Source organism: Abramis brama, assembly GCF_963993115.1.
Source record: "Abramis brama genome assembly, chromosome: 2".
NCBI classification, from domain to species: Eukaryota; Metazoa; Chordata; class Actinopteri; order Cypriniformes; family Leuciscidae; genus Abramis; species Abramis brama.
The window spans coordinates 9,197,850-9,213,223 of record NC_139964.1 but is presented as its reverse complement, the minus strand read 5'-3'; the positions used below and the strand labels follow the sequence as shown (position 1 = coordinate 9,213,223).

At 46.4% G+C, this 15,374-nt stretch overlaps 2 protein-coding genes across 3 annotated transcripts in view; one reads left to right on the top strand and one right to left on the bottom strand.

Annotated features, from left to right (window-relative positions):
- LOC311077616 (glutathione hydrolase 1 proenzyme-like) overlaps positions 1-7,801 on the top strand; it is a 30,683-nt gene extending 22,882 nt beyond the window's left edge. For both annotated transcript variants that reach the window (XM_084106188.1, XM_084106189.1), the window contains 2 exons: positions 6,967-7,074; positions 7,155-7,801. In XM_084106188.1, coding sequence (XP_083962314.1) covers positions 6,967-7,074; positions 7,155-7,298 — 252 coding nt within the window. In that variant the 3' untranslated portion in view covers positions 7,299-7,801. The remainder of the gene's footprint in view (positions 1-6,966; positions 7,075-7,154) is intronic.
- Positions 1-15,374, bottom strand: part of LOC311077597 (protein NLRC3-like) — a gene marked incomplete at its 3' end in the record, with an annotated part of 522,782 nt that overhangs the window by 481,687 nt on the left and 25,721 nt on the right. The gene's annotated exons all lie outside the window — the stretch shown is intronic.

Below are 15,374 nucleotides of genomic sequence, written 5' to 3'. Positions count from 1 at the left end.
TTGAACGTTTATACTGCAGTAAATCAACGAGAGTGGTACAGTTGGATGGTGGTTGGCGGATTGGAAATATAAACGAAGTGACCTTTTTGCTCGATCAGTTTACTACTTGTTTAATGAAGAAAATATGGTTTCGATATCTACGATCTGTAAATCTGAGATTGGAGGATGGGTATTTGAGTCGACGTTAGATGTGATAGTCAATTCGGAGCGGTGGAGAAAACCGAAGACAGCTAGGACAGACGTGCTTCCAGTGTGCAGACGGAGTTGGTGGAATGGTATGCGAGACAGAGTGTCGGAATACATTTGGTGAGTATGTCAATTGCAATAGATTGACTGGTATCCGGATGAGCGGGATAAGTTCTTGAATCCTTTAATGAGCAGGAATGTTTGAGATTTATTTATGGCGGGGGGCAGGCTTACCGTAGACTAATTTATTTAAAACTGAATGCTGGTTAGATAGCTCTATTAAGCTTTTTATGCTTCTGGCACCAACGTCCTGAATTTCTGCAAAGAGTAATGGGAGAGTCAGCGATTTGATTTTGTGCTCCTGGAACGTGTTTGGCAGTTACTACAAACTGATCAAGCGGAGTTCCAGATGAGGCATCTGAGGAGTGGCAATTAACGCGGGTGAGTAAGAACGACCTTTGTTGATGCAGTGCATAGTTTAGTTTGTCGCGATGGACCAGGATTCTGTTAGTTGACCACTTTCCCCCCTGGGAAAGCCGTGACGACGATTGGAAGGAGCTGTCAACGGCTTAATCGAGGGGGAGAGAGATGTAATCGTAGAAAAAGGTAGAAAAAGCCATTCCACTGATTAGAGTAAGTTATCCATAAACTTAGGGCGAGGAGGTGCGTGATGAAAGGGCGGCCTTGCGGAATTATGTGTATAGCATGGTTTAGGTGGCCGAGCGGCGAGAAGAATTCGCGTTTGGAATTATTTGGGCAGTCTATGAGGTTGGACGGAAGGACTGCCTCCGCTGTGAGACCGATGCTTGCAGAGAAGAGAAAACAGATGCATGCAGTGTCCGCTGGGAGACCAATAATCGCTGGACAGGGAAGAGAGAAAAATGGATGCATGCAGTGTCCGCTGGGAGACCAGTTCTCCTGCTGGAGCAGACACATCCCTGCTAGCAGTAGAGAAAATGAACTGGAGTAACAAATCCTGTTGGAGCAAAGGAAACCTCACTGCTGTGGCAGTAAAGAATTAGCCAGAGAAACAGAGCTTGCGGGAGCATAGGAGACATCACTACTGCGGCAGGGGAGAAAGTAGTTAGAGTAACATAAATCCTGAGGGAGCAAAGGAACCTCATTGCTGTGGCAGTAGAGAATTAGCCAGAGAAACAGTTCCTGCAGGAGCAGAGGAGACATTGCTGCTGCGGCAGGGGAGAAAATAGCCAGTAACAGAAAACCCATGAGAGCGAAGGAAAACCTTACTGCTGTGGCAGTAGAGAATTAGCCAGAGAAACAGAGCTCTTGCGAGAGCAGGAGACAGCCTTGTTACAGCAGCATAGAAAATTAGTTAGGGAAATAGAGTTCCTGCGGGAGCAGAGGAGACATCAGTGCGGTGGCAGTGGAGAAAATAGCCGGAGTAACAGAAAACCAGTGGGGGCAGAGGAGACATCACTGCTGTGGCAGTCGAGAAAATAGCCGGAGTAACAGAAAACCTGTGGGGGCAGTGGAGAATTAGCCGGAGTAACAGGAAACCTGCAGGAGCAGAGGAGAATTAGCCGGAGAAACAGTTCCTGCAGGAGCAGAGGAGACATCACTGCTGTGGCAGGGGAGAAAAATAGCGAGAGAAACGGAAATCCTATGGGAAAGGGAGAGACACTGCAGTGGCAGTAAACAAGATTAGCTAAGGGAACAGAGCTCCTGCGGGAGCAGAGGAGACATCACTGTTGCGGCAATGGAGAAAAAGCCGGAGTAAGATAAAACCTGTGGTAGCAGAAGAAAACATCACTGCTGCGGCAATGTAGCAAATAGCCAGAGTTACAGAGAACCTGTGGGAGCAGAGGAAACATCACTGCTGTGGCAGAGGAAAAATAGCCAGAGTAACATGAAACCAGGAAATGAGCTCCTGCAGTGTGTGGATGAGCAAAGGGAGGAGGAGAGCCGATGGTCATCTTTTTGTGCGTTAATCTAAGACACGATGAAGAGGAGGTTAGAGATGAAATCCTTGCAGGATTATGCATTTCTGTTGATTAAAGGTGATCTAAATAACTTTTTTATCTTAACCGAACAGCTTCGGAGTCATTGGAATGGTTATATGACTGTTTTCGGGTTGAATGGTGGTCTTCTCGCACCCCTCGAGCGCCTGTGAGACAAAAAACCACCCTTGCAACTTTGGGCCGCCGGGCCGCCGGCCGCAGCATCAGGAAGTATCGCATGATATCAGGTCTCGCGATGTAACAAACTGCTTTACGGCACTGCACACATATACTATCTAAACATTTATATGCTAGCCTTCTGTGTATTATACATACCTCAGTGGACATGGCTTCGTGCGTTCGCCGGGTTCTTTGAAAACAAATGCACGTGACCAGCGGGAGAAGATGGGACGAGCCAACGAGTTAACGACAGTGTTGTCAAATATCTATTCCGAAGCTGTAGGGGCAGCTCTATAGAGAAACTTGCGAGCAAAAAGCGAGAAAACAGCGAAGAAGTCGGCAAAGCTGCATAATGCAGCTTTAAGTGGCCGAGCACAGAGAGGTGGACGAGATCCGAAAGTCCTATTTATTTATTTATTCTTTGCCGTGAGGACTGGAGATCAACGGTGTTCAAATTAATGGCCAGGATTCGATGAGGCTGAACCCATGGTTTAACCTGCGTTCGGAATACAGAGCTTAGCCAAACTGTGCAGGGCTGAAAGATCAATTATTGAACGTTTGATGATTAACAACGTCAAAGTACACTCTGATTTAGATAACGATTGTTCGTTTATCTGTTGCTGGTTTCTAAGGAGACAGCTTACGTAAAATACAACGCTTTGCATGAATTTAGTTTAGGCACTTTGTGTTTGTTTAATTTTGTTTCATTTAAGGATCACTAAACTATTGGTGTAAAGCACATTGCTTGTAACCATATATAAAAACATTTATGCTATAACTAAGTTTCTACGCGATTTATGCAGATAAATTGCAGGACATAGTTAACGATGTAAGTTAGGTTAAAGATTCTGAGCGCATGCATTCAGCACGTAATGCACGAGGCCGCGAGCTACTGTAGGCCTACTTGTGAGTTTTAGCCACAAGAAAGCAGCACGTTAATGACAGAAAATAATTTGGATCGACACCATTTAAAACGTGTTCCCCTTGTTATAACTGAACTGAATGCAATGTGACCCCTAGGGGGCGCTCCAACGCACAATTTGCATATTTAGAATAGAGACCCCAAAAACCCACGCTCCCCTTTTAGATAATTAGGCAGGTTGCGTCCAATGAAGGAACAGAAATGGGACTGATGTACTCAATTATAAATTTATTAAACACTCACAAATATAAGAATTGGCAATCAGGGCAGACAAATAGTTCCCGCAAGTAACAGTAAACAGTTTTACAATAAATAGGTCACAGTGAATAAAAGCCTCATAGTAAATGAGTTACAGGATGTAAAGTCTAACAATATCAAAACTACAGTGCATAAAGTCGAATAAATAGGTACTGTTCACAAAACACTGCAAAAACACGTCAAACCAATTCGGCCGTGCAAACATACACTAACACAGCATTTCACACTTCACTAGTGAACATTTCATCACAAAATAGACGCTGTTCCTAAAGGAGATATTGTTCGATGCCCATCGGCCGAATGTTGGGAGTATGACTGCCAAACAGAAAATAAACAAGGAAATAAAGCAAACACAACATTTAAATGAACAGGCTACCACAAGCAGGGCTCAATCCTAAGCCCAACTAGGTCCGGGTCATCCAGAGAGTAGCCGCTCCAAACACACACACACACACAGGAGATACAAAATACAACAGAATGATTAAGCTCAGGAAAAACAGTGGCTAGTGACCGACGTAGGCAATCCTCCTGTAAATCACAAGCATAAGTGGTTTATGATGCTATGACAATTTAAAACAATAACCAATCTCTGAAAAGGAAAAGGATCAAACTTACGTTTTTCTTTGAATCAACGCCGTATGCCCCGTAGCAATACAATTAAGTGGTGTGGATGACTAATAACTGTGCGCACTCTCATCAGTGTTGTTTCTATTCATAGATGAAATTAACAAGAGAATAATCAGCGCTAAACCTTATACATTATATCTAAAAGAAACAGAGTCAGTGAACTTACATTGCTGCAACTCTTATAGGATCACTACTCCCCATTATTAAAAACAAGTTTCTGTAAGCTCGTCACTACTGGTACCATTGACTGGACACCATAAACGCAGACGCTGGTACCATTGACTGGACACCATAAGCGCAGACACCAGGCCGAGCTACCGACAAACAAACAATGAACCGTGTTAAGCAGTTCAATGACTTTAAAAACAAATAGGCATGGACTTCCAAAAGGACTTGCGTTACTTACGTTGCTGCAAGACCTATGCAAGATCACTACTCACTATTATGAAAGCAAGTTTCTGAAGGCTCGTCACTGCCGGTACCATTTACTGGACACCATAACCGCAGGCGCTGGTACCATTTACTGGACACCATAAGCGCAGACGCCCAACCGAGCTACAAACAAACAAAGAGCCGTGATAAGCGGTTCAATATTAACAACTAATAGACATAACCTCCCAAAAAGACTCACGTTCTCCCCCTTGCACAGCCGATACACCAAGAGACTCACTCTTCCCTCACGCCGCACCATTTTTCTGTTCCTCTCAACACCTTTAAAGGGATGCGTCGCTTACGCCACCTGATCCAAATAATCAGCCGGCCTGCGTCGCTTACGCCACCTGATCCAAATAATCAGCCGGCCTTAAAGATGCACTTCTCAACTCAACCACTTGACCCGCTACAGCAATGCGAAATTTAACCATGGAGCGGAGCGCTCGCGGAGATCAGCCAACGGGGTTGAAAGCGTAGGCAGGCCGACCCGTACTGAATCTGCAGTGCTGCTCTTTGAGGGCCTGCGGCTTCGGCCTAGAGCTGCTGGAGAAGCCCGTTCTTTCGCATGAAGAGGGCGGCATTGCCCGAAACACGAGTGTGGTGCTTGCAGGCCCTATGACCATTCTCCATGGCAGGAAAAAACGTTACTTGAATGATCTGGTTTAGAAAAAAGAAATAAAAATAAATGCGGAAGAAGATCGCTGGTATTTCGCCCTTGGTGGCAAGGACCCGTTTATTTGGCTTGACGCCCGCAATATAACACCCGAGGACTCTGGCAAATATTCCAAAAGGACAGAAAATTCCTTCATCGGATGGGAGAGCTTGATTCGGACATGTTGGGAAGATAGGGCGCAGCCAAATGCTGACAAACTTTCAATGAACAGAGATAGGTCTGCTGTGAATTTATACTCTGTCATTGAGTTGATTACTGATTAATCAACAGCTGTGCATGATTTGGTTAATTATCTGAACCTGCTCCTCCCGAACTTTGTTAAATAAAACCTCATTTAATAGACGTGTTCACGTTTAAACACAATTTAAACACCATATTATTCAATGCATTACTTCTATGTAGATTTATATATTAAGTTTCTCAAGCAAGTGGTCAAATATTTAAAGGTCCCATATTGTCAAAACTGAAATTTCCTGGCTTTTTTCATGATAACAGAGGTCTAGGGGCTGTGAAACTACCATATAAGTTTCAAAACAGTCAATCATCGATCCACAGACACATGCACACAGCCTGCATAAAGTAGCTGTGCCTTTTCGCGAGCCGTTGTGACTTCCGTATAAATGTGACGTCAGAACTGTAGTTTTCCTTGCTTTACCCCGGTCTTAAAGTAAAAAGATTACTGTGAAAACTAGTAATATTTAATTAGATACATTTATGGTGAGATTTGCTACATTTTATTTAATTAAATGAATTTATGGTGAGATTATTATATTTTCATGTCAATCTGTGTTCATTTTGACCACGAACCATCCGCTGTCACTTTAATCCAGCGTTTGCAGCACACAGCAGAAATAGACTCAGTGTGGAAACGATCGCTGCACTGCTTTATACGCACCACAACTGGAACGGATTGACGGACTGCAACCGCGTGCAGTGTGAAAGCTCTAACCTGTAAACATGGGTGCTGAAAAAAATACGCACCGCATACGCAAACGGAGCATGTGTGATACGGGCATGAGAAAAAGTGACTTTTAGGCAGCTGACGTCACAGTATGTGACAGAACTTGCACCTGCGTCAAGAGAAAGAGGAAGTGATTCGTTGCTGTTGTTGCTATTTTCGGAATTCTGATTGGCTAACGTGGGCTTGAGCTTCTCGTTACACTGCCACCTACAGGTCTGGCATGCTCTTGATAGCAAATCTACACAGGTTCGTGTAAACGAACACTTTTCTGAAAACTGCAGGTGTGCACGATGCCATTTTTGAAAACGGAGAGGGTGAAATGTCTGTTTATGAAAATAGCCAGTCACGTGTAAACGTAGCCTAAATGGGGCAGCAAACAAAGAGGGTAACGAGGGAGGACCTAATATAAACAACATTTAGACCCAATCTAACTCGAATCTGCACGTTCACACAAGACAGCACACGAGAAAGAACGAATGCTTATACCATGCACTCACAACAGAAGGCAAACACTCAGAGCATGAGTGTCCGAATCTCAACACAGAACCGAAACCAAACTAGACCGAAGTCCGAACACCACCAGGACGAGACGAAAGCAGTGTCAGATCTCTGTCACCAAAACAAGAATAAACAGACCGAAGTTACAGAATAGGCCAACGGATAAGGTTATGGGTTTTAATAAACAATAGGTTTGTGTGATATTTAAACCTATTTGTCTTTTATCTAAAAAAAAACCTGTCCCCCTGTCCTGTCCTGTCTCTCATCTCAGGTGATCCTGAACTACCTGTTCTTTGGCTATGACCTGAAGAACGCTGTTAAAGAACCCAGATTTCAGATCAGACCAAATGTGACAAATATAGAAGATACGTTTGATAAGGTAGGATTCTTACACTTGACAATTAGATTCAGAGAGTCAGAAAAGTGAGAAATATTACAATTTTGTCTTTATGAATTCAGGTTGTAATTAAAGGCTTGGAGGAGAAGAATCATACAATAAAAAGTGATACTGAATTAACAGCGGTCCAGGCGGTTGTGCGAGAGGGGGACAAACTCTGTGCTGAATCTGACGAGAGCAATGGCGGTCGTCCTGCTGGATACTGAGAACTGCTCCTGTGCTCACACTGATGTTGTCAAATGTGTGTTTGATCCAGCAAAAGTAAAACCGTTGTCTAGTGACAGATCCAGACTTGTTTGTTGGGGTGTTTTATGGGTGCCAATAAATCTTGAGCAGGGAACGTGCAAAAAACTGTTCATGACATTGTTTCAGCCATCCTGCATTATGATATCACACAGTTCCTAAAAATGCTAAACATTTTATCAGAACTATTCCAGCTTCTCCATTTTTTTAGCTTACCTATTGCTATCACTTATATCTTAAAATATGCTTAAATAACTTCTGAATATACACTCAAAAATATATATTTTCCCTGTTGTAAAATTTGAATTAGCCTGATAAGTGTTATTTTGAAAGGATTATTCATGCTTTTATTTCTTTTTATGCTTTTTTTTAAATTCCTTTTATTTATGTAATTTTATTGTGTGACTGTACAACACATTGGTCAACATTACGTTGTTTTAATTGTGCTTTATAAATAAATAAAAAAAATAAAAAAATAAAGTGTTGTTCTGTCAATGTAACATTAACATGAGTCTGCATGGAAGATACTTTTTTTTCACAGCCTACTGATTTACTTTTAGTGGGCCAGGGCAGTTTGCAAAAGACATTTGTCAGAAAGGGAGTCGTAGATCCTATTGCAAGAAGGCAGTTTATTGACAGACAGGACAGCAGAACAAAATTCAGAAGGGACAGTCGATATTGAGAATTAACAGAGGTTTAACTCTAATGTGTTTCATTTGAAGTCACCATAACAGTGATTAGTGTTTCCATTAGTTGGGCTCTTAACTCTTACTATATCTTTTGTCTTTTTTGGCCGATGTGACAGTGTGTGTGTCAAGCACATTTGCAGCAGCAAAGAAAGCTAAAGTGAAATGAGATCAGGTGATGATGGTTACCTGTTGATTCTTTTATAATCATCATGAAATAGACTGATTCACAGATGTCTTTTGAATCTAACAATTATGTTGTTCCATTAATAAATTCACATCACAAACCCTGTGTTACTGCAGCATGAGATCCAGCCCTTTTTGCCCTTACACTCCGAAGTGCCCTTTTTTGGGTGGTGTTTTTTTTTTTTTTTTTTTTTTTTTAAATCAATGCTATTGGTTACCATTTATGTCTATCTGTCTGTCTGTTTTACAAATATTTAGCCAATGAAAGTTCTTAAAATGAACTTGTGTAAATCGTATTCGATCCTCAAGCTGTCAGTAAGCTGATAACTCCGCCCCCTCTATATTCACTGAATCCCTGAAGTTCCACAGCAGCCGCACAGTAGACAGCAGCTGAACGAAGTTTTGCGAAGGCTAAATAAATATCTTGTTGTTTGAATAAGTAGGCTACTACTAAACACTATGTCTATAAAGGCTAATATTTTATTTATTTGATGTCTGACTCACTGAGACATGTGGGACGTCGCCTGAGACTGAGAGGTATGGCTAGCATTTGCCATCTAGTCATAGCCAATACATAGACACTTAAAAAGCCTGTGCATAAAGTAGCATTTCATCTTTTATAAAATGCGATTTTGGCCAAATGTATTTTACAGCAGGAAAAACTGAGCGCCCATAGGTACAACAAACTAGTTTGTAACCTGTTGATGAAAATGTAATGTGATGCCGCCGGCGCCGTTTTAATGACGGACAAAAAATGCACATTTGCACACATTCGCTGGTCAAAATCTATATACTGATAAGTAATACAACAACATATAATTTGTTTTTACCATCGGAAAAATAACAGGTGCGCCCCGTGCTGTTTCGTACTGGAACTTACACAAAGCGACTGACTGATCCTCGTCACCTAGGCAACATATATTTCTAAGAAGTAAGACATTTCTTCTTTAAATTTATGATTGCTGATACACTTAATTTATTAACATTTAGACTAATCATGTTATGGTTAATTCAAGGCTGTTAATATGCACGTATTATCTAGCTAATTTTTTAATCTATAGTATTCTATACTCTCCGCTCGTCCTCACATGGTTTTACTACAGTAATATTGTAGTAGTGACTTAAAAAAAAACATTACAGAAGATCACTGTGAAATCTTTATATTTTATCATGCAGAATGTAATTCATGATTTAATTCATTCCAAGGCTTCATTTATTTGATCCAAAATACAGCAAAAACAGTAATATTGTGAAATATTTTTACAATTTAAAATAACTGTTTTCTGTTTGAATATATTTTAAAATGTAATTTATTTCTATGATCAAAGCTGCATTTTCAGCATCATTACTCCAGTTCAGTACTCTTCAGTGTCACGTGATCCTTCAGAAATGCTTTTCACTTTCACTGTTTTTTTTTTTTTTCATTGCTGGCTTATTTTAGAGAAAGTGTAGTGAATAAGAGACCTTCAAGAGACTAACATCCCTGGCTCACAGAAGGTTGATGTTAGGTTTAAAGAAGCCCTTAAAACCATGTTTATCTATATTATCTATATTATTATTATTATTATTATTATTATTATTATGGTTGTTATTAATCGTGAATAAATCTAAAGCTTTTGAGACTATTATTCTGTGTTATTGAAAATGGGAGGGGGGTGCCCTTTTTTTAGTTTCAGCACATGCCCCTCAAAAGGTCTGTGCACGGCCCTGATAGTGATGTTGCTTCTGGAACTTTTGTATTTAAAAAAATGATAAATGAATTTCTAAAGAATGTTTTTTTTTTCACACACAGAATCTCTTTTCTCATGATACGTGTTACTGATGTCTATCACACATTCACTACCCAGAATTCATGTTTGCTGACACATACGCTAAGAAAACAGAATCACAAGCTGTCAGTTTAAGTTTCCAGAACTGAAGCCTGTGGTTTCACACTGAATAATACAGTACAGCAGAGTGACTGATGAGCACTGTTAAACTGCAGTTTGAAAAAAAAAAATTGCAATACAGTACGTGTCCAAATTAACACACTAATGCTGCAATGCCAAACACTGTAGTATTATGAAATGAATTATTTCTTAATTGCATTATGATTAATTTCACTGAGAAAATCATCTGTACCTGTAACATTGATCAGGACTCGTGTGATGAAGATCTTGTGTCCTTGATCAGACTGAACTCCACACCAGTATTCTGAATCTTCTTCAGTCACATGACTGATGCTTCCCGTCAGGAGCTGCTTGTCACATTCACCGTCTGTCTTCGTCCTGTCTGCACTACACTACCCAGAATCCTCTGTTATCATCACCTTCACCTGCACATCGTCATGATCATCACCATCACCTGTGTTCCATCATCATCTCTTGCATCTGTTATGTCATTATCTCTGTGTATTTAGTTCCCTCTGTTTCTCTGTTTCACTGCCGGTTATTGTTTGTGTCTGGGTGTCTGTACACCAGCACTCTGTTCCCTTTCGTGGTCACTCCGAGTTACGTCGGATGACGACGATTGGGGTTTCGCTTAGAAAGCCTGTCATCTTCGAGTATATAAAACGAGCCAATGGCAATGAAATGCCATGGGTCTGCGGAATTTGCATAGCGTATCTCCGCCCCACGCCGGGGGTATATAAGGAAGTACGCTGGCAACATGCAGATATGTTTTCGCTTCGGAGCCAAGAGTTTTCTTCACTCCTACAAGCCATTCTGTATCATCTTCACTCTATGAGACGAGCGGCTCTTCAGTGTGTTTGTGTGACGGCGTGTTCCAGCGAGATCGCATTGCCTGCTGCTGATCTGTGCAGTGATCTGCCGACAGTGAGTGTGTTTCTCCCTGGGCGCTTCAGCACACTGCTGAGCTTTTCCTCTCTCTAAAAGAGCTGCACGCGGCACGTCTTTTTCAAGACGGTTCGCCCGTGTATTTCTGGATGTGGGTGCGTGACTCATCTGTTTAACGGTCGCGAGCGCTGTTTTGCGTGTTGGGCTCACGCTCGGCAGCGCTCGTGGATGAGTCATGTTTTCATTGCGGGAACATGACCATCGCGATGTTTATAGATCGAGACTCAATGATCTCTGTGTGAGAGTCCCCTCTGCCACACCCCAATCTATCTCTTTCTAAAAAGAAAAACGAGAGGGATACTTTGGCTGGTGGCCAGGGTGATCTGAGGGTTATGGTGTGGCATAATTCCGACGAGCTTTCCTCGGGCCACGCCCCCCTCCACATCGCAAACCGTGGGGCTTCCGTGTGTGCCTGGTTCCTCTCGGGGACCCAGTGTTTTCATTCGGGACTCCAGCAGATGGTGTCATGTCACTCACAGCATCATAAGGCGGGCTTGATTCCTCTGGAAATGAGGATTCGACTGCGTTGCCTCCCTCGGGAGTGTCAGCGTTAGTCGAGTCAGATCCAGAGCTGATGGCCATGCTTTCCCGGGCAGCTGAAAGCATCGGTTGGAGTGGCGTCCTCCCCCCGAGCGCTGTAGGCTTCCCGGATGTGCATCAGGACGCTTCTGGCCCGCGGGAGTCCACGTGACTTTCGCGGCCCGTGGGCGTCCTCCGCCTTCGCTGCCCTTGATCGTGAGGCGATCTTGGTCTGTATGTTCTGTCACTATTGTGACACAGGCATGCAGTCCTGTGTGTCGCCTTCGCCTTCGAGGCAGTGCTGACTCTGGAGTTCTGTCAGAACCGGCCGCAGTGGAACGCTGGTCCTTCCCTGGCCAACACTGACAGAATGCGGAAACTCAACCACGCCCCCTTGCTGGGACGCTATGCCTCCCATGCCCGGCCTGGTCGTTCCGCCGCGCACACTACTGACCTCGCTCTCGGGCGACATCGGTACCTGCGTGATCCTGGGTCAGGTGGTGTCCACTAGAGTGGTCCAGACATGGGCTCAGCCAGGTTGATATGAGGGGGTCTGGGAATTCATTTTCTCAGCTCCCCCATGTCCCAGGCTGGGCTCTCCGGCAGGGTGACTTCGGCCACCAGAAGCAGACTCAGGTCCGTCTGCACTGATGGTCATCCATCCGTGTGGTCTCCTTAGTTTGCTTCCCGCCAAGGCCACCTCCATGCGGCTCCTCCCCTCAGGCCTTCACCGGCCCTGAGCAGGAGGAGGTCACAGGAGGGCGGCGCTGCCAGTCTCCGCCCCTTAGACTGCCACGCCAGTCTAAGCAGCACTCTTGAGACGGGCAGCTTGGTCGGCGGGGTGGTTGAGGACTGCGCCCAACAGTCTTCGATCTCTCCAGAAGCGGACTGAGGTTTCTGCACTGACGGTCATCTGTCCGTGTGGCCTCCTCAGTCTGTTTCCCGCCGACGCCACCTCCATGCGGCTCCTCCCCTCGAGCCTTCACCGGCCCGAGCATGAGGAGGTCGCTGGAGGCTGGCACCGCCTGTCTCTGCCCTTTAGCTGACTAACACCTGGTTAAGCAGCACTCCTGAGACGGGCGGCTTAGAGTTAGGGCTCAGTTCTTTCAGGAGCTGGTAGCAGGACCACTCCTTCCCCCGGTGGAGGGCTGGGGGAGAATCTCATTCAAAAATAACTGATGCTCTTTCTCTGAGCCCCAAGAGGCTGTGGATGACAGTACGCGCCGCCCACGGGCCACGCTCCTCTCATCCCCCTCTGTCGCCAGACCCCTGCCAGAGCACGCCCCCGTGGGACGCGCGCCCTCCCCTGGCCTCCTCTGGCAGGACGCGGTTAATGACCGTGCCCCCGCACAGGGCCGCTATGCCACCCTCGCCGGTGCCGGTCATTCCGCCTCGCTGCCCCACCGACGGTACGTCTGTGGTTCGTATGACCCCGCTGGTGCACTTTCTGGAGGCCTGGCTAGAGCTTCCCAGACTTTCCCGCCGGGTCGCGAGAACCATCAGGCTCGGCTACGCGATTCAGTTTGCGCGATCTCCTCCCCGCTTCAGGGGAGTCCGCTTCACTATGGTCGGTGGCAATGCCCCTGTCATGAGAGCGGAGGTCGCCACCCTACTGGCGAAGGGTGCGATCGAGATTGTCCCTCCAGCCGAGATGAAGTCCGGCTTCTACAGCCCTTACTTCATTGTACCCAAGAAGTCCGGTGGGTTACGGCCAATCCTCGACCTGCGCGTCTTGAACCGCTCCCTTCACAGGCTGCCGTTCAGGATGCTAACGGCCAAACACATCCTCCAGTGTGTGCGGCCGCAGGATTGGTTTGCAGCGATCGACCTGAAGGACGCCTACTTCCATGTCTCCATTTTACCTCGACACAGACCGTTTCTACGGTTTGCTTTCGAGGGGCAGGCATACCAGTACGCGGTTCTCCCTTTCGGGCTAGCCCTGTCTCCTCGCGTCTTTACGAAGGTCGTCGAGGCAGCCCTTGTTCTCCTCCGGGAACACGGGGTTCGCATCCTGAACTATCTCGACGACTGGCTGATCCTAGCTCACTCTCGAGAACAGGTTTGCGAACACAGGGACCTAGTGCTCCGGCACCTAGCTCGTCTGGGCCTTCGGGTCAACTGGGAGAAGAGCAAACTCTGCCCCGTGCAGAGGATCTCTTTTCTCGGTATGGAGATCGACTCGGTCGCCATGTGCGCGCAGCTTACGAACGAGCGCGCGCAGTCACTGCTGACTTGTCTTCGTCAGTTCGAGGGCAAGAGTGCGGTTCCACTGAAACTTTTTCAGAGGCTCCTGGGGCATATGGCATCCGCAGCCGCAGTAACGCCGCTCGGATTGCTTCATATGAGACCGCTTCAGCTTTGGCTTCGCGATCGAGTCCCGAGGTGGGCATGGCAACACGGCACGCTCCGAGTCCCAGTGACTCCAGCCTGCCGTCAGACCTTCACCCCGTGGACGAACCTCAGTTTTCTACGGGCCGGAGTGCCCTTAGAACGAGTTTCCCGGCATGTTGTTGTATCAACAGATGCCTCCACCACGGGCTGGGGCGCCATGTGCAATGTGCAATTGGCATGTCAATTGCCTCGAGTTGCTGGCTGTACGTCTCGCCCTGCACCGCTTCCATGCGCTGCTCAAGGGTCAGCACGTACTAGTCCGATCAGACAATACGGCGACAGTAGCGTACATCAACCATCAGGGTGGTTTACGCTCCCGCCGTATGTCGCAACTCGCTCGCCACCTCCTCATATGGAGTCAGAAGCATCTGAGGTCGCTTCGAGCCATTTATATCCCGGGAGACCTGAACCAGGCAGCCGACGAGCTGTCTCGGCTTCGGCCTCTCGCTGGAGAATGGAGACTCCATCCCCAGTCGGTCCAGCTGATTTGGGATCAGTTTGGGGACGCACAGGTAGACCTGTTTGCCTCCCGCGACTCGTCCCACTGCGACCTGTATTGTTCTCTGACCGAGGGCACGCTCGGCACGGATGCACTGGCGCACAGCTGGCCGCGGGGCCCACGCAAGTATGCGTTTCCCCCAGTGAGCCTTCTTGCGCAGACCTTGCGCAAGATCAGGGAGGACGAGGAGCAGGTCATTTTGGTTGCCCCGTATTGGCACAACCGGACCTGGTTCTCCGAACTAGTACTCCTCGCGACAGCACCTCCCTGGCCAATCCCTCTGAGGAAGGACCTCCTTTCTCAGGGACGGGGCACCCTTTGGCACCCTCGTCCCGATCTTTGGAACCTCCACGTGTGGCTCCTGGACGGGACGAGGCAGGTTTGAGTACCCTACCACCAGCGGTGGTGGCTACCATCACTTCCGCTAGAGCATCGTCCACGAGACATGCCTACGCGTTGAAGTGGAACCTCTTCGTCAACTGGTGTTCTTCTAAACATCAAGAACCCACGAAATGCCCGATCAGTGTCGTGCTTTCCTTCCTGCAAGAAGGGTTGGAGCGAAGGCTGTCTCCCTCCACCCTGAAAGTGTATGTTGCCGCCATTGCCGCACATCACAACGCAGTTGATGGTAAGTCTCTGGGAAAGCACGACCTGATCATCAGGTTCCCGAGGGGAGCGAGAAGACTGAATCCTCCTCGTCCTCCCCTCGTACCCTCTTGGGACCTCTCAGTGGTTCAATAACTGCCCTGCAGAGTGCTCCATTTGAGCCTTTGCAATCAGTAGAGTTTAAGTTCCTGTCTATGAAGACAGCGCTCCTGGTTGCATTGGCCTCCATCAAGAGGGTAGGGGACCTGCAGGCATTTTCGGTTGACGAAGCGTGCCTGGAATTCGGGCCGGCTAACTCTCACGTGATCCTGAGACCCC